Source organism: Notechis scutatus, chromosome 13 (assembly GCF_049901735.1).
Source record: "Notechis scutatus isolate UNSWTSFEM ecotype Mainland chromosome 13, rNotScu1.2, whole genome shotgun sequence".
NCBI lineage: Eukaryota > Metazoa > Chordata > Lepidosauria > Squamata > Elapidae > Notechis > Notechis scutatus.
The window spans coordinates 6,440,052-6,463,052 of record NC_142021.1 but is presented as its reverse complement, the minus strand read 5'-3'; the positions used below and the strand labels follow the sequence as shown (position 1 = coordinate 6,463,052).

The window sequence follows — 23,001 nt, the reverse complement described above, 5'->3', positions numbered from 1 at the left end:
GGAAAATATTACACTGCGCAGAGATGGATAGATTGACATTAAAGATAAAGGACAAAGAAGACACAGAATACGACTTAATGTGGAAGAGATTCTACGAGTGGTTGGAGATGAGAGGTAGACATTAGATGAATGAAATATTGCAATGTATGAATTAAATATAAAGACGGTTTATAATTATACACGAGCCAATATAATCAACAGAATTACAAATAAGCTAATATAAAGAGAAATTTAGTCAAAGCTATCCTGTTACACTATTATTATTGCTATTAGTATATGTGTTAATATTCCTTTTTGTTCATTTTTTGCTTTTCTGTAAATGATATGGCCTGACAATACACTGTATTTAAAATGTTTATGAATACACACACACACACATGCATATATATACATACATATACATGTATGGCATTCAGCTTTGTTCGGGTATTTTCCCACGTCATAGTAGTTGTGCTTTTAAAGTTGTAGCAACGTTTCGGCAACTTTAAAAGCAACTTTAAAAGCACAACTACTATGATGTGGGAAAATACCCGAACAAAGCTAAATGCCATACATGTAAGTACCCGCGAAAACTTAAGAAAACAAATACATATACATACGTATACATATATATACATATTTATTTTTGTAGATTTTCACGGGTATAGGTATGCAGGTCTTGGTGTGTTCAGGTCTTTTCCCATGTAAGATTGAGAGTATCTTGGCAACATTTCGATGAGGTCCCACTCGCCATCTTCAGGCTGGTGCTTTCGGCTTTGTGCTTGTGTGAGCAAAGTGTGATCGGAGCTGCCGTCTCCCTATATATACTGGTGGGGAGGTTGACTGTGTTGTCATTTCTTGATTGGTTGATGGAGTTGATGTTTGCAGATTGGCTGGCTCTTTCGTAAGAACATGTGTAGCTGCGGTATTGGCTGTGTGTCTATCAGCCTCCTGTGTTGTAACGACCTGGGTAATGGGCTGTGTGATGACCTTCTGAGTTCTATTGTTTTGACATCCTGGGTCTTGTGCTCTAATCTGTGGGCCTCCGCACAGGCTCTATACTTACCTGGGATCCAAAATGGGCCACGTGGGGACTCCTGAGAGGTGCAGGGTGGGGTGGGCGGGGCCAGCCAAGGGTGGGATTTACCGGTTTGTGGAACCAGCCATACAATTAGCTACCAGTTTGGTACCAGTTCACTTGAACCGGGCCAAACCGGTAACAGCACACTCCTGTATCTAATCCTTCATGGTGCTATCCTATCTCCAGTCCATGAGGTGGTTGTCATGATGCATTTTAGTGTTGGCTGGCTGTCAGGGCTCCAACAAATCCACCCCTTCAAATCATAAGTCTCTAGCCGCATCTCTCAGAGTAAAAAATAAATTGATTTATTAGGCGTGGCCATGTTGGCCATGTTAGTTGGGTGCAGCCAACACTAAAATACATCATTCATTTCCCCCTTGACCCTGGTTTTCCTTCCACTCCCTGAGTGTATCATAATTCATATTCTCCACTGGGACACATCCATAGCCAAGAGTCATCAATCATGCTCTCCAGTAATATTCTTGCGTGCCGACAGCTTTGGGCTGCCAAGGCGATTATCTGAGGCATTTATGGAATGCACTGCTTTCCCCCACCCCTTTCTGCTGACAGCTAAAAAGTCTAGAGGAGTATTTTTTCAGTTGACATTGGTATAATCTTGAAAAGTCCATCAAAGAGGATAAGTGCCCTTTTCAGCACAGAAGGCTGGATTAAATCTTTCATGCAAGAAGTATTAACAAACTTACTCACTTTAACCGAGACCCAACAACAGGTCAAAATGAGGCTATGTTCTTCGGAGAGAAGAACCGTATCTTCCTCCTCTTCCTCCAAGCCTTTTCCTAGCCGGATAAGGCTGCCGATGGCATTTCCCATGTCTGCAAAGGAGGGTGATGAAGCTGCCCCCAAACAAAATAAAATTTAAAAAGACATTTGGTTGGTATAATTCTTTGCCGATCGATTTCAGCCAGGCGTCAAGAAGATAATCCCGAGGTGGCCTTTTGCATATCAACATAAGTTAGAAATGTTCTGCTAATTAATACTGTACAAGTCAATTGTTATACGTGACTATTTGGCCTGGCAGTGTCTTATTATTTAACCCCGATTCATGCTTCCAAATGGAACTTTCCAAACAAAATCAGCCAATGGTTTGTTAACATGGAATTCCACATTTGCCCTGATGGTGTTACCTAGTGGGGTAATGAGATGTCTGTAAGAAAACAACCAAGCTCAGAGAGCACCAAGGACCCCACAGTTCAACCCTGAACTACAAGTTCTGTCTTCTATTAATTCCATAGTTAGTTTATAATCTATATTTTCTAGGAGACCTGGATTAACATAATGCAAGACTTTAATTAAATTTCTGCAGTTAGGTAGTGTGTTGCATCACACTTCACTAGACAACTATTTTTTTTTAATGGAACTTTATTTTGACAACTATCTCACTAAACAGAACTTCTGATTCTCAAAATAAGAGAGGGGGAAAGGCCATCATAAGATCTCCTGCCTGAGCAAAGGGTTGGACTAGAAGACCTCCAAGGTCCCTTCCAACCCGATTATTCTATGTTCTAAACCACACTGGTGTCATTACAAAGGATGCAAAATTTGTTCTGGCTGATAAAGTAATGGTAAAAATTTTTTAAAGAAAAACGGTGCCATGATGGATCTATTGGTTACCATTAACAAGAATCTCTGTCTGTCTGATGTCTGACTATTTCTTTAGATAGCTGAAAAAGCAGAATTCTCAACCATGGCAACTTTAAGATGTGTGGACTTTAATTTGCTTTGCTGGCTGGGAAATTCTGGGAGTTGGAAGTCCACCCATCCTAAAGCTGCCAAGTAGGATTCTGGCAGTTACCCCCAATTAAATAATGAGTCTCGAGCCAAACTTCCAAAATTTCAAAAGGATTTATTGGGAGTTAACTTGTCCAGCACTGCCTGGGCGTAGCCAACTCTCCAATGGGACACATCCATAGCCAAGAGTCATCAATTATGTTCTCCAGTTAGAATTTTGCACGGCAGAAACTTCAGTCACCTAGTTACTATCTTTGAAAACTATTTATGGAATGCACTTTCGATTTCCTAGCTGCCGCCCTGCTTCCCCCTCCCTTTCTTTTGGCAACTCTAAAAAGACCATAGAAATATTTTATGAGTTGACATTCGGCTCCCCTCACTTCTTGAAAGTGACCTGTACAACACAAAAAGAAAACAAATTTCCCCAAAGCTGAGTTGACACCAAGGTTGAAAAACACTGGATTAAAAGATCTTGGTTAGTTTTGTTTTTTTCCCCATCTGCTGCCTTGGGCTTACCATGTTGGTCTGTGCTTGATGCTTCATTACTTTGCAACATGCTCAAGAGTAAATTGCTGATGTCTCTCATTGTCATCACCAAATGCTGAAAGAATAAACGCCAGAGTGGCATCTTCTGTGCTTCTAACATAGAGGATACAACTTCCGGTTCTTCAAGCAGGCATCTCCGTAACGCCAAAATCACCCCTTCAAGAAACCGACAGAAGACCTGGAACCATCATCATCATGCTCGCTAAAAATTAAGGAATCCAACCTACATATGAATTGTGAATTCATTTGATAAGTGACAGTGCTTAGGTAACCCAAACTGTAGAAGGGGAATCTAATCAAGGAGACATCTATCATTGTTGTCCCAAAGGTGCTTTGAGGACCTTTATACTGCATGAGTCAAAAAGAGGGCTGTGAAAATATTTATAGATCTCTCACAACCCAGACATAAACTGTTTCAACTCCTACCCTCAAAACGACACTATAGGGTACTACACACCAGAACAACTAGACACAAGGACAGTTTTTCCCCGAACGCCATCCCTCTGCTAAACAAATAATTCCCTCAACACTGTCCAACTATTTACAAAGTCTGCATTACTATTAATCTTCTCACCATTCCTTATCACCCATCCTTTATCACCCATCCTCTCCCACTTGTGACTGTATGACTGTAACTGTCACTTGTATCCTTACGATTTATATTGACTGTTTCCTAGCATGATTTGATTGCTTCTTGTACCCTATGACTATCATTAAGTGTTGTACCTGATGATTCTTGACTCTTGACAAATGTAGCTTTTCTTTTATGTACACTGAGAGCATTTGCACCAAGACAAATTCCTTGTGTGTCCAATCACCCTTGGCCAATAAAGAATTCTATTCTATTCTATTCTATTCTATTCTATTCTATTCTATTCTATTCTATTCTATTCTATTCTATTCTTATTTGCACCCTATGACTAAGTGTTGCACCTGATGATTCTTGACTCTTGATGAACGTATCTTTTCTTTTATGTACACAGAGCATTTGCACCAAGACAAATTCCTTGTGTGTCCAATCACACTTGGCCAATAAAGAATTCTAATTCTAATTCTTTATTATTTTTTTCAAGAGGCAATTGGACTTTCTGGTTTTTCTTTCAAGATGTTTCGCTTCTCATCCAAGAGCTGAAGCAAAATGTCTTCAAGATAAACCAGAAAATCCAGTTGCCTTTTTTTTCCTTTTTCTTTTTTTTGGGAGGGGTGGGGGAACCACCTTTGAGATTTCTTTGAAGAGTTTTTGATAGCGGTATGGATGAAGGACCACGTGTGTTCTATAATCACCGGATGCAAATTGAGGTTATGAGAAAGAAAGAATGGAGAAACCTGGGATGAGGGACTGATTGTCACCCTAAAAAGGAAGGGATACGTGTATCAATGTTTATTTGAAGGTCCAATTATTTATAGTCTATATCAGGGGTCTCCAACCATGGCAATTTTAAGACTTGGCAACTTTAACTCCCAGAATTTAAGGAATGGCTGAGGAATTCTGGCAGTTGAAGTCCACAAGTCTTAAAGTTGCCAAGGTTGGAGACCCTTGGTCTATATGCTGGTCATAGGTTAATGGGGAACGATGGTTGTCCAGCTGTAATTCTATCCCCAACCAACATGTCTAAAGAGTCAGAGATGATAAAAAGTGGAGAATCACTAAATCTCTAATTTGGGGTTATTGTAGAATTGAAAGTCCAATTATTGGATTGGATACTGACCATGTATTGGGGTTGTGCGAGCTGCCAGCAATAAGTCACGAGAAGCTGTGATAAAATGGTTCCGGAGCATGTTGAGCAAATGTTCAAGAAAAGAGAGATGTTTGCACAGCATAGATGGCTCCTTCTTGGTTTCCAACAATGATGGCTGCAAGATATGACGATCTAATCTAATGGAGTTAAGCAGAGGTTAACTTGGCACAACAGACTCAGTTCTGAACATGGTAACTCTTGGATTGATGGAACAAGTTCAACTCGGTTATTCTGATTTGTTTTGTCTTCCTTCCTCCCTCCCTCCCTCCCTTTCTCCTCTCTCCCTTTTTCTTTCCTTCCTTCCTTCCTTCCTTCCTTCCTTCCTTCCTTCCTTCCTTCCTTCCTTCCCTCCCTCCCTCCCTCCCTCCCTCCCTCTCCCTCCCTCCCATTTTTCCCTCCCATTTTCCTTCTCTCTCTCTCTCTCTTTCTTTCTTTCTTTCTTCCTTTCCTTCTTCCTTTCTTTCTTTCTCTTTCTTTCTTTCTTTCTTTCTCTTCCTTCCTTGTTTCCTTTTTTCCTTCTTTCCTCCCTCCCTCCCTTTTTCCTTCCTTCCTTCTTTCCTTCCTTCCTTCCCTCCCTCCCATTTTCTTCCCTCCCATTTTCCTTCCTTCCTTCCTTCCTTCCTTCCTTCCTTCCTTCCTTCCTTCCTTCCTTCCTTCCTTCCTTCCTTCCTTCTTTCTTTCTTTCTTTCTTTCTTTCTTTCTTTCTTTCTTTCTTCCTTCCTTCCTTCTTCTTTCTTTCTTTCTTTCTTTCTTTCCTTCCTTCCTTTCTTTCTTTCTTTCTTTCTTTCCTTTTCTTCCTTCCTTTTTTCCTCCCTCCCTTTTCCTCCCTTCCTTCCTTTCTTCCTCCTACCCACCCTTCCCTCCCTCCCATTTTCCTTCCTTCCTTCCTTCCTTCCTTCCTTCCTTCCTTCCTTCCTTCCTTCCTTCCTTCCTTCCTTCCTTCCTTCCCTCCCTCCCTCCCTCCCTCCCTCCCTCCCTCCCTTCCTTCCCTCCCTTATTTCAGCAACGCAACTTAAGAAGCCCACCAACCTAGGAAGGAAAGTCTTACTTGGGAAGAAGAGTCTTCATCACCACTGCTCCTGCCTCGCACTCTTGAACCCGGGGACTGCTCACAGCTTCTAGAGCCCACCCAAAGAGAGTTCCAGCAGCAGAGCCCACCAAAGCTGGTGAGAAGTAAGAAATCAGCAACTCCGAGGCCAACTCACGGATCTGAGTGGAGATAGAAGGAAGACTCCATAAGGAGAAGACCTCTCTAGCAGGTGACAGGATGCCCTGCCTTGGGCCCAGCAAGCTGGGAAATAGTCTTCAAGTTTCTGTTCAGAAATGAACATTAGGGAAGGTTGAAGGAAGGGTTTCCATATGCCTAACCTTCTCTGGAGCCAATTTTGGGATCAGCTTTTGAGATTGTATTAAATGTGCATTAGTGTCCATCAGTTACTAGGTCAAGGGGTCTTCAAACTTGACAGTTTTAAGACTTGTGGACTTGAACTCTCAGAATTCCTCCTCCTGTCATGTTAGCTCAGGAATTCTGGGAGTTGAAGTCCACAAGTCTTAAACTTGCCAAGTTGGAAGGCTCTTGTACTAGGTAAACCAGACAGAAAACATGACCACAGGAGCTAATTCTACTTTATTGTAAAGTTACATTGACAAAATCTTGCAAGTCTGAAAATACAAATTTCCCACTGCCCTTTTTTAAATGCTTGACCCATCATGGCAAGTTCTTCCTAAGTTAGCCTGAGATACATGACTGATACTTGAAGCTACTCTATAAGTTCTTTTCTTTGTGGATGGTCAATATTAGCGAAGGTGAGGTGGACCTCCATACCTCATTGGTGCTATCCTGCAAGCAGCTCAACAGTGCCAATGTGTTCCCAGTAGAAAAGAAGTCCCAGTAGCCCTTACTGGTTGCCCAGCATAATAAGATAGCCATGTTGCCTGGAGAGATAGAAAATATAGGTTGGAACGAAGGAAGGAGCATATCTGAAGAGCATCTGGTGAACTAGATCGTAGATAGAAAATTGTAGGGGAGTAAAACATCACCCCAATCCTTTTCAATTTTATTCTAGTCCATCTCTTTTGTACATCTCACCCACCCTCCATTTTCAAGGGGGCGGTGCTCATCTCCGTTACAAAGCCAAAGAGCCAGCACTGTCCGAAGACGTCTCCGTGGTCATTTGGCCGGCAGGACTAAACACCGAAGGCACATGGAACGCTGTTACTTTCCCACCAAAGTGGTCCCTATTTTTCTACTTGCATTTTTTTTACATGCTTTCGAACTGCTAGGTTGGCAGAAGCTGGGACAAGGAATGGGAGCTCCCTCCGTTACGTGGTGCTGGGGATTCGAACTGCCGACCTTTCTGATTGACAAGCTCAGCGTCTTAGCCACTGAGCCACCGTGTTCCTTTAACTCTAAGCTTAGCCCCTTCTTAACCCCTCCCTCCAGTCTAGGGGGAGATTCCACCACAATCTTCATGGGATCCCTATTTTTGAAGGCTACACCCCCACATGGGCTTGTGCTGAGTGAGAGAATCTGACATTTGAAGGCCAACCCTTGTTTACAGCACGAGGCAGGAGAAGGTGGAACAAAGCCGCTTACGGGGAGGCTGACCCTTCTTTCTCTCAGGTCTCCAAGTGTCTGTGAAGGTCTCCAAGATGGCTGCCAGGAGAAGAAGCGCTGTTTTCCTTCTTTGGTAGTTGGAACCTGACATTAGAGATGTCGTGCAGAGCTGCAGCAGCCAATCCACAAAGTCTAGATAAAGAAAGATATATTTTGCTTGACCTACACAAAGTTGGATGCATGAGGATTTTGGGGAAGATCTGGGTGGAGAAAGATTTGATTTCTGTTCTCTGTGAGGAGGAGATTCTGGTCATAATTTGAGGACTGGTCCCAAATGTGGCCATAATTTGAGGACTCTGTGTGTGTGTGTGTGTGTGTGTGTGTATAAAGAAGAAAAGAAAGAAAGAAAATTGTTATGTATATGTAAATAACGTAGTTGGGTTGACAATATATAAACTACAAATATATATGTTTGTAGCTTTAAGGAAAAACACTGTAATGTATTCTGCTGTATTATGATTGGTTAATTATGCTACCAGTTGCCATAAGAGGGAGCTATAGATCATGGTTTAAGTCTCTTTCTCTTTTGCACTGATGATCTCTCTTTATACTGATACTGACTGACTATGGACCGATACTGACTAACCCTGTTTATTTTGATATTCGGTTGATATCGAAGGTTATTTATTGTATTATGGTTTGATATTTGTCTGCTGTAAAAGACATGGAACCGGTAAGAAGACTTTATAACTAGATGTAAGAAGAATTTATAACTGGATATTTCTGGATTGTTAAAAACGTGCATGACATGGACTGTTTATTGGACTGTGCTATTTCTTCAAGTAAACATTAATCCAACTTGTTCAACTCTGTGTGGCTGTATATTTCTTCATAACTGTTCTCATAAACAGTTTTCTGTGTGCATAACCTTTTTACGCAAGGGTTACTCTGCACATATCCTAACAAAAGTGAAAGAAAGAAACAAAGCCTCACTAATCTTCAAATCCCTCTGTTCACCCTCTGTTATTATATTCAGCGCACAGAAAGTCCATAAACGGTTTCCAGTCTCTTATAAAGCTGTCTAGTCCATTAACACTAATCCAACCAGTTCATTTCACCATCTCTGCCAATTCAGCCAATTTCAAAATCCACACGTCAACAGTTCCTTTTTTCCCCCTCCTTTCCGCTGTTTGTCAGCTACAATCCTCGCAACCCACACACGATTTTCATTTGAGGACAACCTAAGCTCGACCAGGGGCGGGCTTCAAAAATTTAGCAACGGGTTCTCTGCCCGGTGGCTGGTGGGCGTGGCTGTGGTGGGTGCTGGCCTAGACGGCCTCCTGCACCACAGCAAGAGGGGGGCTTACCCTCCCTGGACTCTGGAGGCTTTCCTCAACTCTCCAGGAGGCGAAATGGACTCCCGGCCTCTGAAGCCAGAAATGGACCCATTTCCAGCCTTCCCAAACTTCTTGGGAGGCCTGTTTTTTGCTCTCTCCGAGCTTCCACGCATACCCTGCCCTTACCTGCATCCAAAACAGGCCATGTGGGGACTCCTGGGAGGGGAGGGTGGGTCCAGCCAGGAATGAGATTTGGGGGTTACACGGAATCTAAGCTAGGGGCCTCTCCCCAATCCCTGCAAACTCCTAGCAGCCCACCCCTGAACTCAACCCATTGTTTCTGGCACAGCCTCTCTAAAACATGGTTAGGACGTAACTCACCTACAGCTCGGAGGACATCCCTTTCTTGGTCCTTTCTGACCGAGCTTTCCTCCCGGTTGACCTTCCGGTGCCGAAGGACAGCGAGAGAACTGTCCCTCATTCTGACCAACGCCTTCTTCAGCGTGGCTTGAAGGAGCTGCCGAAATGAAGAGGAATCGCAACTCAGATTCAGGGGCAGGAATTCTTTTAAGAGCCGGATCTCCCTCTCCGATAAGACTTGGCTGGTCTTGGGAGCCGAGCAGAGGAAGCCCAAGGCTGCCAGACGGACAGTGTCTTCTTGGGAGACGAGGCAGCAGGTGAGCCTCTCCAGGGTCTCCTCGTCCGTGAGCAAGTCTCCCACGAGGCTCTTCTGAACGTTCAACAAGGAGACCCATGTTCGGAGCTGAGGGGCCTCTCCTCCCGCAAATCTTGTGGCCAGCAGGGCGTAAGAAGCAGGGAAAGCTCTCAGCGTCCACCCGAGAAGCTGGCTGGAGGCGTTGCTCTGAAGGAACGAGTCAGAAGATGTCAAGGCACTGGAGAAGGTTGGTAACCAACACCTGGACCACTGGTGGGCCAGCTGTTCTTCCAGGACTTTTTCCTTCATCTCCTCCATCCAGGCTTGGCGCTGCAGTCGTAGGACAGTTTTGTACAAATCGGAAGCGACGGGACACAGACGGTTGGTGGACAAGCAGTTGAAGAGATGTCGAGGGAGATCCGCATAGATCTCCAGAACCTTGGCAGAAAGATCCACAAAGCGATATAACCGGAATCCGTAATACCATGGTTCTTTTACCTGACATATTTAATATCTGGACAGGTTGGGGAGGAACTTCAGGAAGAACAAAGACTAAGATCGGAATGTACTAACAACAATCCTTTCCTTTTCTTCCCTTCTCTTCCCTTCCCTGTCTGAAGACGTCTCCGTGGTCATGTGGCCAGCAGGACTAAACGCCTTTGAAGGTGCACGGAGTGCTGTTCCCTTCCCACCAAAAGGGTCCCTATTTTTCTACTTGCATTTTTTTACATGCTTTTGAACTGCTAGGTTGGCAGAAGCTGGGACAAATAATGGGAGCTCACTCCATTACGCGGCGGTAGGGACTCGAACCGCCAAACTGCCGACGTTTCTGATCGACAAGCTCAGCGTCTTAGCCGCTGAGCCACTGTGCCTATTGCCTAGCCACTGATAAAACACGTCCCATGTTAAAAAATATCCTGTTTCTTCCTTGTCCTTTATTTTTAACGTCGATTTATCCATCTCTTGCACAGTCTAGTATCTTTCTATCTGCACATGATTTTTAACGATCGCTGTCAAATATGACAGAGAGTTAGGCAATTCTGAAAATTGTGAGGATCATTTCAAGAACAATCCTGGCAACCAATTTTATATACCGTGATTATATATAAAGAGATACTTACCTTTTGGGGGCCCAAGTAGGGAAGAATTGCACTGAGTGCGAAGTATCTCGCTCTTGCTTCCCAAGGCATGGAAATAACTCTTTGCAGGTACTTTCTAAACAGGGCTCTCTCTGGATCCCCAAAGTGATCACATTCCAGGCTGTAGATCTCCAAGAGAATCCGAAAGGAGTTGTGGACAAAATTGCTCACTCCTTCCGTCTGGATCAGGATGGGAGAGAATTTGATCGAGAAATAAAAGAGGTGTAAATGGAAAGAGATCGCTCCATTTCAAGACTAAAAGACCATGATACAAGCTTGGGAACAATTAACCATTAATATTTTGGACCTCGTCTTCTCTCTCTTACTGTTATCCAGTCAAGGCCTCTTTTTAAAATTTAGATTTATTTTTTTTAGTTGATTCAGTGTGTTATTTGCATCTTCTTCCATTTAATTACTTTTGTGTGTGTGTGTGTGTTTTGAATCTGCCTTGACTTGATTTCTGGGGTCTTCAGTTTTCGTGTAAGATTATCAGAAGCTTTTGTGCAAGATTATCAGAAAAGATTATCTTGTTTTCTTTGGATAAGACAGGAGGACTAGCCCCAAGTCACCCAGATAGCTTTCAATCAAAGGCAGAACTAGACTTCCCAATCACCCAGTTTCATGCCTTAACCGTTATGTCAAACTGGCTCTCTTTGTTTGTATACCATATTATCACATACAAACAGTATTTATTTACTTATGTATCATTTGGCGTTGGAAAATCAAAGGATAAACCACCACAAAGTATCAACAACCAAAGCAACCAGATTATAAAAAATAAGGACGGAATGACAAACCACATCAGCTCTTCCAAGATTTAAGAAAGCTTTTGTGTGGCTCATTCATTTTGCAACGTAAGCTTTGCTGGGTGATATCTGGAGAGCACAAAGAACAAAACCTTCCCCTTAAATAAAATAAATATGGTGCCTTACTGGAATTTCTGCATTGTTCCAAACAATCTTGTTTAGCTTTTGGAGAAGTGTTGAATTGTTGCCCAGCAATGGGCTCTCCTTGACTTTCCAGAGTTGGTCCAAACTTTCTCGGACGCGTTGAAGCCACAGAGAAAAAACTGGAAAGGCAACAAGGAATCCATGAAGCTACTAAAGACAGTGTCGAAACGATTCTTGCGTTCTAGGTACTTAGTCGTTTTTCTTTAAGTTTGGTCTTTCTCCAAACTTGGTCTTCTCCAAACTTTCTGGTCATGAGGGGTCCTGGGTGCTCTCTGATTTGTTTTCTTGCAGCGTTTCATTAGCCAAATTAAGGTAACCGCAACAGTGCTAGTAAAGAGTGGGGTTTGCTCTCAGTTCACATTGGGGGCAGAGTTAAAAGGGGGATTAGCGTAGAATCTCTAAGTAGCCACAAGTGGAACCTCCAAGACCATGCTCACCTACAATGACAGGGAAATCCACTTGTATAAAAACAGAGAGAAAACTCCACTCCCTTGCAGCACTGATGATGCTACCTAGTTAGGTAATAAAAGGTCTGGAAGAAAACAAGCTCAGAGAGCACCAATAACCTCACAGTACTCCTCCTCCTCCTCCTCCTCCTCCTCCTCCCCTCCTCCCCTCCTCTCAAAAAACCATACTCCCTTCTAGTTCTGATGATGTTGCCTAGTTGGGTAATGAAACTTCTGCAAAAAAAACCAGCCAAGCTCAGAGAGCACAAAGTCCCATAGTCCTCCTCCTCCTCCTCCTCCTCCTCCTCCTCCTCCTCCTCCTCCTCCTCCTCCCCTCTGGAAACCCAAATCCCTTCTAGCACTGATGGTGTTACCTAGTTCGGTATTGAAACGTTTGCAAGAAAACAGCCAAGCTCAGAGAGCACCAAGGACCCCACAGCTCAACCCTGAGCTACAAATATTCTCATTTATTAACTTTGTCATCTTGAACCAACATAGTCTTGTCTTTGACAGGAAGATTCATAATAGTTTTCAAACATCTTTGCAATTTATTTCCTATACTTTGTCCAGATCACAGCCCAGGTTGTCTTCCAAGAAAACATGGGAGCCTGCCATATTTATAAAGTCTGCTCCATTATGATCGTTTCCCCTTGACTTGACAATTGCTCAACCCTTTGCGACCTTCCTAGCTGGCTTCTGGGTCAATGGGGGAAGCTGGATTTTCTGAACAACTGCATGATTCGTTCAACAGCTGCAGAGATTTGCTTAACAACCGTGGCAAATAAAAAACCATAAAATGGATGCGACTCACTTAAAAGAACAATGTGAAGGGAGACAAGAAGGTGGCCAGGAGTTGCTGTCTGAATGGGATGTTGGCACATGGTTTTGCCTACCTTGGAAGGAGTAATAAGGGCAGCTTGTGGGTTCTTCCATCACATCTAAAACAACTGGAAACAGGACATCCAGCAACAAGCACTGCAGGGAAGCAAAACTGAAGTTAAGGAAAAACGGGGGAAACTGCAATCACATCGAGATTTTTTTTTCTCGTGAATTTAGGAGGGCTTGTTTTGTAAATTACAATTACAATTTCTACCAACCTGCCTTCCATGGAAGACCTGTATCCTGCACGAGTCAAAAAGAGGTCTGTGAAAATATCTACAGACCTCTCCCATTCTGGACATAAACTGTTTCAACTTCTACCCTCAAAACGATGCTATAGAGCATTGCACACTAGAACAACTAGAGACAAGGACAGTTTTTCCCCAAACGCCATCCCTCTGCTAAACAAATAATTCCCTAAACACTGTCCAACTATTTACAAAGTCTGCACTACTATTACTATTAACCTTCTCATCACTCCTTATCACCCATCCCCTCCCACTTGTGATTGTATGACTGTAACTTTGTTGCGTGTATCCTTACGATTTATACTGACTGTTTCCTAGTAGGATTTGATTGCTTATTGTACCCTATGACTATTACTATGTGTTGTAACTTATGATTCTTGACTCTTGACGAATGTATCTTTTCTTTTATGTACACTGAGAGCATTTACACCAGGACAAATTCCTTGTGTGTCCAATCACACTTGGCCAATAAAGAATTTATTCTATTCTATTCTATTCTATTCTATTCTATTCTATTCTATTCTATTCTATTCTATTCAAGGCAGCTTCTTTTGGGAAATGGAGAACGTCAGTCCACGGACAAGGCTCAATCTTAAAAATAGTTTTTAAACTTGAATTTTGTATATGGAATTTGAATGTATCTACAGAATCTGGACTGAAAGGCCAATTGCTCTCCAAGTTAATGAACTGGTCATTCATAACTTAGGCCCTGATGTTCACCCAGCTTTGTCTAATGGTCTATGTTGTGCTGGAATAATTATGCTTAAGGTATTTTTAAAATGCTAATGTTCAAGGGTACCTTTTGCGGGCTATTACCATCCAGAAGACAGCTCAAGATCTCTTTCTTGCAACTGGTTAGTAAGCCACGGGTTATCACCAGCTTCTCCAAACCACCTGGGTTCAGGAGGGAAGTGGGGATCCAAAGTGCCCCAAACTGGCACCCCCCTGGGAAAAAAATAAATAAATCCAAATATGCTATCGATATAAATTCTGCCATTCAGATGGCTCAGTAAGAAGTGGAAGAAGAAAGACAAGAAGATGAGGAGGAAATGTGGAGAAGGAGCAGGAGGAAGAAAGATGAGGAGGAGGAGGAGGAGGATAAGATGAGAAGGAGAAGGAGATGAGAAGGAGGAGGGAGAGAAGGAGATAAGGAAAAGTAGAGGAGGAGGAAGATGAAAAGAAAATGAGATGAGGAAGAGAAGGACAAGAAGGAGAAGAAAAGGATGAGATGAAGAGGAAGAGAAGGAGAAGAGGATAATGAGAAGGAGGAGGAAGAGAAGGAGAAGATAAGGAGAAGGAGCTGAGGAGGAAGAGAAGATGAGAAGGAGATGAGAAAGATGAGAAGAAGGTGAGGAGAGGAGGAGGAGGAAGAGAAGGAGATGAAAAAGAAGGAGATGAGAAGGAGGAGGAAGAGACGGAGATAAGGAAAAGTAGAGGAGGAGGAGGAAGATGAAAAGAAAATGATATGAGGAAGAGAAGGACAAGAAGGAGAAGAAAAAGATGAGATGAAGAGGAAGAGAAGGAGAAGATAAGGAGAAGGAGCTGAGGAGGAAGAGAAGGAGCTGAGGAGGAAGAGAAGATGAGAAGGAGATGAGGAGAAAGATAAGGAGAAGAAGATGAGAGGAGGAGGAGGAAGAGAAGGAGATGAAAAAGAGAAGGAGATGAGAAGGAGGAGGAAGAGAAGGACAAGGAAGAGGAGTAGAAGGAGAACTGATCAAAGCCACTGAGATTTACAGATAGTTAGAAAAAAAATCTGTGGGTTTTCTCAAAGATATTTCTCCAAGAGGCATAAGCACTGCAATATTTGCAATCAAACGATGCCTCCTCAAATAAACGAACAGGCAAGGAACAGAGCTGGCCAAGAATCTGAGCGTACCTTTTGGTTCACCTGTTCTTTGAGCATTTGAATTCATGAGGAGGTAAAAAGCCCAGATCGCTCGTGCTCCTGCTTCAACCTCTGGCGCTGTATTCACCATCATGCTCACCGTAGTGCCAGCCAGGAGACGGTTATCTTTGCAGGCGGTCTAAAACCAATAGCCAAGAGGTCAGTCCCTAAGCCAGGATTCTATTTTAATGGCGGTTTGTTTTCTGACAAAATGATGCAGTTCAAGGTTCTCATCGTTTCGTGACAGTCTTCTCCCAGCCCATAGCTCTCAGACGGGGATTATTTTGGAAATCCCCCATAAAAATTCCCTCCCTTCTGATTTGTATGTTCTGCAAAATTGGGGTCTCCTAAAAACTTGCAGATCCTGATTTCAACATGGCGTAAATGATGCCAGCCAGAAATAGGAGAACGGGGAAAAAAGAGAGAGAGAGAAGTTTTCCTTTTTCTCATGGAACTCCCAAACCTACCTACCTTCTTTCATGACCTTCTCAGATGCTGAACAATGGAAGATTCAGGATAGATTAAAAAAAAAAAACCTTGAGAACTTTAGTCACATGGGACTACAAAAAATAATCTATTTCTCTTCCCAGGATATTGTAGGAGAAAAAAATGGCAGAATCTGGGGTGGAGTTAAAAGAGGCATCAACTTAGAATCCCTAAGTAGCCACAAACAAAGTCCAACCTCCCTTGAATTCCATCTATCTCCTATCACATTCCAATGCTTAGTCGAGAAGATTCCTGCACATAACCTGTTTAGCAACCGATCCGTTTAATTGGTCCTTAATGTGTAGACCTGGTCTTTCGCACCTGATAGATAACCTCACCTGATCCGTGATGGTATGCACCAGGGATCTCAAGATCTTTTGCAGCATTTCTCTGTGATCCGTTTCCTCCCAGACAAGAGGCTGGATTTCCTCTGACATCCCTTTGAAGAGATGCAAGCAAACCTGAAGAAGGAGACAAGAAGGAGGTGGGACACATAGGGCGTGTCAAATTTGTCAACACTCCCATTTCCAAACAATTCTGACTTGCCTTGGGGATTGTAAACATATTTTGGTTACTCCAATATAATTTAGATGTGCTTGCTAAGTAACAACATAAATATCCAAACTTTTTAAACACTTTGTTTCGTTTGGACAGACGTTTGTCTGAAATGGTATAGGGTAGTGGTGGCTAACCTTTTTGGGCTCCTGTGCCACAAATGGTGCACGCGCTTGCACGCTCGCGCTTGCGTGCCAGCACCCAGAAGGCAATGTGCACCCCCCACACAATCCCTACACATGTGCACGCAATCCTCCCCCTTACCTGCACTGAGCCTCACAGCTGATTTTCAGTCGGTTTGAGGCCTTTTTCGGCCTCCCAGAGACTTGAGGAAGGCTTCTGCAGGCTTTGCAGGCCGAAAACTAGGCATGTTTCGTCACTTTTGATATTTCCAGAAAAAACAGGAAGTGATGAAACGGGCCTAGTTTTTGGCCTGCAAAGCCTGCAGAAGCCTTCCTCAAGTCTCTGGGAGGCTGAAAAAGGCCTCAAACCAGCCGAAAATCAGCTGTGAGGCACGCGCATGCCCAGTGAGGTAAGTTTGCCTGCAGTTCGCGTGCTGGCACAAATGGCTCTGTGTGCCACCTGTGGCACGCGTGCCATAGGTTCGGCATCACGGGTATAGGGTCTCCTGCTTGAGCAGTGGGTTAGACTAGAAGACCTCCAGATCCTTCCAAGATCCCTTCTAAATTTAAATCTTCTTCCCTTCAAACTGTAACTTCAGATGGGGTCAAATGGCAACCACGGACCCTTTAAAAAAGAAAAAAAGAAACTTTAAATCCAGGTGATAACGCCTCGCCTTCTTTACCTTTATTGTGATATAATGCCACTCCACCTGACTGGAGTTTGAATCTCGTAGGAGGAGATCAAAAGTAGCCGCAATGGTTTTCAAGAGCTTCATCAAATTCTTTTTCCAGTACTGGTGTCCCAAGGAGCTTTCTTCGATAAAGAGGCTTACTGTTCAGGAATGGAACAAAGAGTAAAATTAATGACTGCTTTGTAGAAGAATCCACAGCTTCGTGGGCAGGAGCTGGCATTAGTACACACCTCTCCACGAGGTGGAAAACTGTGACCCATGAAGGATGCTTGTCAGGTTGCCCTAGGGCAGGGGTGGCCAAACTTTTTGGCTCGGGGGCCGCATTGACTTTTAAAATTTGACAGACGGGCCGGGTCAGCACAAGATTTTTGGGAATCGCCCCCCTTCCCCCTCTTCTCCTCCTTCCTCCTCCCTCGGAGGCTCCTCCCCTCGGAGGCCCCCTGAGTCAGGAGTTGCTACCGCCAGCGTGGCTCAGCGCGGCTCCAGTCCCGCGTTGCCTCGGGAAGGGAAGGCAAAAGGAAGAGCCGCGGCGGTGCTTTGCAACGGGAGCAGCGGCACCGGAGGCTCAGGCTCAGCGGCTCCTGGTTTTGCCTTTTCCTTCCCAAGGCAACGCGGGACTGGAGCTGCGCCGGCGGTAGCAACTCCTGACAACCCCAGCCGGACACCTGAGCGGAGCCCGGACGAAACTGCCTGTTGCTGCTGCCGGAGCACCGCCGGTCGCCTCCACCAAGCAGCCTGCCCGCCCACCAGGCTTCCCTCTGCCGCGCGATTCGGGCCAGGCATGAGCGCCCGCGAGTTAAAACGAAGCGGAAAGTTGCTGGGAAGTTGCTCAGGTGCTGGGAGCAGGCTTTTAAAGTGCCACCGAGCAGGACCACCGAGCCGGGAAACGGGGCACCAAGGCAGGGCAAGGCTCCACCAGCAGTGGCCTAGCTTTAGGTGGCTCCAAGCAGCCCGCCCGCCCACCGGGTGGAACCCTTCCCGCTCCTCGGCGGGAAGACGCTCCAGCCTGCAAGCTTTGCTTTTGCAAAGTTTAAGCCTGGAAGCCCTGGAAAAAAGGGGATCGGCGGGGACTCCCCTTCGGAGAGGTCGCACTCGAAGGTGATTTCGAACTCCCAGCCGAGGCCTTTGCAAATTTCTTTTCTTTCCTACCCCTAGATCACTCCGCACTGTTTTACAGCTTTGGGGGCCACGCGGCACAGGGCAATGCGCCATGCCCAGCGATTTTTTTTCAGGGGCGGGCCAGATTGGACAGACCAATGGCAGCAATTTTTTTTCAGGGGCGGGCCGCATTGGACAGACCAACGGGCCGGATGTGGCCCGTGGGCCGTAGTTTGCCCACCCCTGCCCTAGGGCCTATTAAAACAGGGTCTTGGTAACTTTTAATCAGTCTCTAAACTAGGGGTCTTCAAACTTGGCAGCTTTAAGACTTGTGAAAGTCCACAACTCCCAGAATTCCTCCTCCTCCAGTCATGTTAGCTCAGCAATTCTGGGAGTTGAAAGTCCACAAGCCTTAAACTTCCCAAGTTTGAAGACCCTTGCTCTAAACGGAGGGTTGCAATCTGTAGTTGCATTCCTTTGGAGAAAAACACTGGCTTTAATTTGGCCTGGGAACACCAGACGTACATTTTGTAACCGGGAAGGAAGGAAGGGTTTGAAGACTGACCTGTCTGGAGAACTTCAGAAGACGCCGGCTGAAAGGAAGAGAAAATGGATCAGATTTTTCAGGGAATTCCATACCAAATTTCTTCTCACCACAATTTGATCTGTGCCGACAACCCCCACCTCTTGAGCTTCTTACAAGCTCTGGGCAAGGAGAAAGTTTCCTTGTATATCTTTTTCTAAAAGAAGAGAATACCAAGGCTAAAATAGCCTTGCTTTGTATCTTTGCTCTCTGTCCCACTCCTTTCTAGTACTGATGATGTTAGCTAGTTGGGTAATGAAACGTCTGCAAGAAAACAGCCAAACTCAGGGAGCACTAAGGACCCCACAGTCCTCCTCCTCCTCCTCTCTTCAACCCCCTCCGGTTTAGCCCTAGTTGAGTTATGAAACATTTTCAAGTAAACCACCAAACTCAGCTCCTTCTCCTCCTCCTCCTCCTCCTCCATTTCCGCCCTCATGATGTTACCTAGTTGGGTTATGAAACGACTGCAAGAAAACAACTCAGGGAGCACTAAGGGCCCCACAAACAGAAGAGGAGAAACCAAGAAACTACATCGCCCAAAGAAAAAGTCCAAAGGACACCTGAAAACTATTGAAGGGTCAACATTCAAAATCCACCATCCATTTTTTACCTTTTTATCTTCAATCAGCCCATCCATCAGCCTACTCAACTCTTCAGAGACCAAGGTTTTGTTCTGCTCTGATAGCTTCCCAACTATCTACGGGGAAAGGAAAAACAAATCTAAGGGCCACAACCTTAGAATACACACACACACACACACACACTCCTATTATCATTTTATTAACAACTTCAGACATGCCTCTGCTCTGTATAAAGTGGGGATAGAAAGACACTCCTTGTTGTGATCTTGGTGCTGATAGGCAAACTATTAAATATATTTGTGCAAGATTGTCCCATGGCATGCCTTCTCCAGTTCTCTAGAAGATCTGCACAAAGTATAACCCCAGAAGTGATTGCCTGGATAGCTGAATTAGACATCCAGTTATGAAGCTACTGACGTTTCCCCCCTCTGGACGTTTTGTATAAAATTACGTGGGTTGTCTGTATAGGTTGACTTCTCTTCTGTCATGGTCTCATTCTAGCCTAAATAATAGTATGCCACAAAGGGGGCGGCCCCAAAGAAGAGGGAGCCAAGCTATTCTTCAAAGCAACAGAGGGCAGGACAAGAAGAAACGGATGGAAACTAATCAAGGAGAGAAGCAACCTAGAATTAAGGAGAAATTTCCTATCAATGAGAACAATTAATCAGTGGAACGATTAATGGATGCTCCATTATGGAAGAGATTTTAAAGAAGAGATTGGACAGCCATTTGTCTGAAGTGGTGTAGTGTTTCCTGCCTCAGCAGGGGTTGGACTAGAAGACCTCCAAGGTCCCTTCCAACTTCTATTCTATTCTATTCTATTCTATTCTATTCTATTCTATTCTACTCTACTCTCCCTACCCTTATACCCTACCGTTTCACACCCTACTCTATCTTCTCTTCTCTTCTCTTCTCTTCTCTCTTCTCTTCTCTTCTCTTCTCTTCTCTTCTCTTCTCTTCTTTATTCTCTATTCTGTTCTATTCTCATTCCATTCCACTCTCCTTCTTTTCTTCCTCTTCCTCTTCCTCATCCCGCTCCTCTATTCTATTCTATTCTATTCTATTCTATTCTATTCTATTCTATTCTATTCTACCCTACCCTACCCTACCCTACTCTATCTTCTCTTCTCTTCTCTTCTCTCTTCTCTTCTCTTCTCTATTCTATTCTCTATTCTATTATATTCTCATTCCATTCCACTCTCCTTCTTTTCTTCCTCTTCCTCTTCCTCATCCCCCTCCTCTATTCTATTCTATTCTATTCTATTCTATTCTATTCTATTCTATTCTATTCTATTCTATTCTATTCTATTCTATTCCATTCCATTCCATTCCATTCCATTCCATTCCAATTTTTAAATAAGTGTGTTAGTGAGATATCCTCAATGGCCTCGGTGAGCATATGGGCACCTTTTCAAGTCGGCAGAACAAGCTGGAGCTGGTTGTGGTCTCCATTTGACACCTGAGCACGCAGCGCACCAACGGTAACAAGTTCTCCCGATCCAATTCCCACAATCTTCCGCTCAGTCTTGCCAACAGTTGAGAAGCTTCTTCCAAGTTTTTCTCTTTGCATCGCTTCACAGAGCCTCTAAGGTATGTAGACAATCCCACAATTAGAATCTAACACAACAAAGGATCAAGTCCAGCTTGAACCATTCCTCCAAAAACATGATTTTCTTTCTTACTGTTGTTTTTTCAAATGAAGATCTGCAAAGTTTCCCAGCCCATTGCTCAAATATCCATGGAGATTCTCAGTCATTCAGGTCACAGTTGTCCCAAAGGTGCTTTATATTTTTCAAGAGGCAACTGGAGTTTCTTGGGTTTTTTTTTCTTTGAAGAGGTTTCGCTCCTCATCCAAGAAGCTTCTTCAGCTCTCCGAGAGCTTCTTGGATGAGAAGCGAAGAAGCTTCTTGGATGAGAAGTGAAACCTCTTCAAAGAAAAAAACCAGGAAGTCCAGTCGCTTCTTGAAAACAAAACAAAAAAACACCTTTGGGACATTGCTTAAATATATTGAGATGTCAACTCTTAGAACTTGGGAGCATTTAGCCCTTCTGGCTAGGGATTCTGGGCAGGGGTGAGCTTCAAAAATTTTAGCAACAGGTTCTCCGCCCGGTGACTGGGTGGGCGTGGCCATGGTGGGTGTGGCCTAGTTGGCCTCCTGTACCACAGCGGGGGGGGGCATTTTTGCCTACCCTGGGCTCCGGAGTCTTTTTTTGAGCCTCCGGGAGGGCAAAAATGACCTCCCCAGGCTCCGGAGGCTCCCTGGAAGCCGGAAATGGGCCCATTTCCAGCCTTCCCGAACTTCCAGGAGGCCTGTTTTTCGCCCTCCCCGAGCCTCCGCACTTACCTGCACCCAAAAGGGACCACGTGGAGACTCCTGGGAGGGGTGGAGTGGGCGGGGTCAACCAGGAGTGGGATTTGGGGGTATTCTCCAAACTCCCGAGCCCCTGTGAACTCCCAGCAGCCCACCCTGATTCTGGGATATTTGAAAGACAAGTGATAGGAAGACTGGGATAGATAGATAGATAGATAGATAGATAGATAGATAGATAGATAGATAGATAGATAGATAGATAGATAGATAGATAGATAGACAGACAGACAGATAGATAAAGATAGATAGATAAATAGATAAATAGATAAGATGATAGATAGATAGATAGATAGATAGATAGATAGATAGATAGATAGATAGATAGATAGATAGATAGATAGATAGATAGATAGATAGATAGATAGATAGACAGATAAAGATAAATAGATAAATAGATAAATAGATAAGATGATAGATAGATAGATAGATAGATAGATAGATAGACCGACAGACCACAGATAGATAAAGATAGATAAATAGATAAATAGATAAGATGATAGATAGATAGATAGATAGATAGATAGACAGACAGATAGATAAAGATAAATAGATAAATAGATAAGATGATAGATAGATAGATAGATAGATAGATAGATAGATAGATAGATAGACAGATAAAGATAAATAGATAAATAGATAAATAGATAAGATGATAGATAGATAGATAGATAGATAGACAGACAGACAGATAGATAGATAAAGATAAATAGATAAATAGATAAGATGATAGATAGATAGATAGATAGATAGATAGACAGATAAAGATAAATAGATAAATAGATAAATAGATAAGATGATAGATAGATAGATAGATAGATAGATAGACAGACAGACAGATAAATAGATAAATAGATAAGATGATAGATAGATAGATAGATAGATAGATAGACAGATAAAGATAAATAGATAAATAGATAAGATGATAGATAGATAGATAGATAGATAGACAGACAGACAGACAGACAGATAGACAGATAGATAAAGATAAATAGATAAATAGATAAATAGATAAGATGATAGATAGATAGATAGATAGATAGATAGATAGATAAGATGATAGATAGATAGATAGATAGATAGATAGATAGATAGATAGATAGATAGATAGATGATGGATAGATAAATAGATAAATAGATAAGATGGTAGATAGATAGGTAGGTAGATAGATAGATAGATGATAGATAGATAAGATAGATAATAGATAGATAAATAGATAAGATGGTAGATAGATAGGTAGGTAGGTAGATAGATAGATAGATAGATAAGATGATAGATAGATAGATAGATAGATAGATAGATAGATAGATAGATAGATAGATAG

The 23,001-nt window shown here is 43.3% G+C and overlaps 1 protein-coding gene across 2 annotated transcripts in view; it reads right to left on the bottom strand.

Annotated features, from left to right (window-relative positions):
• LOC113424809 (tRNA (32-2'-O)-methyltransferase regulator THADA-like) overlaps window positions 1–23,001 on the bottom strand; it is a 39,134-nt gene that overhangs the window by 15,176 nt on the left and 957 nt on the right. For both annotated transcript variants that reach the window (XM_087942430.1, XM_087942429.1), the window contains exons 2-18: window positions 20,715–20,892; window positions 19,337–19,423; window positions 18,709–18,736; window positions 17,037–17,185; window positions 16,015–16,137; window positions 15,182–15,329; window positions 14,105–14,250; window positions 13,072–13,153; window positions 11,715–11,851; window positions 10,765–10,962; window positions 9,370–10,081; window positions 7,691–7,843; window positions 6,920–7,029; window positions 6,143–6,303; window positions 5,065–5,231; window positions 3,326–3,511; window positions 1,769–1,914 (exon numbers count right to left, since the gene is read on the bottom strand). In XM_087942430.1, the coding sequence (XP_087798556.1) occupies window positions 1,769–1,914; window positions 3,326–3,511; window positions 5,065–5,231; window positions 6,143–6,303; window positions 6,920–7,029; window positions 7,691–7,843; window positions 9,370–10,081; window positions 10,765–10,962; window positions 11,715–11,851; window positions 13,072–13,153; window positions 14,105–14,250; window positions 15,182–15,329; window positions 16,015–16,137; window positions 17,037–17,185; window positions 18,709–18,736; window positions 19,337–19,423; window positions 20,715–20,759 (2,778 nt within the window). In that variant the 5' untranslated portion in view covers window positions 20,760–20,892. The remainder of the gene's footprint in view (window positions 1–1,768; window positions 1,915–3,325; window positions 3,512–5,064; window positions 5,232–6,142; window positions 6,304–6,919; window positions 7,030–7,690; window positions 7,844–9,369; window positions 10,082–10,764; window positions 10,963–11,714; window positions 11,852–13,071; window positions 13,154–14,104; window positions 14,251–15,181; window positions 15,330–16,014; window positions 16,138–17,036; window positions 17,186–18,708; window positions 18,737–19,336; window positions 19,424–20,714; window positions 20,893–23,001) is intronic.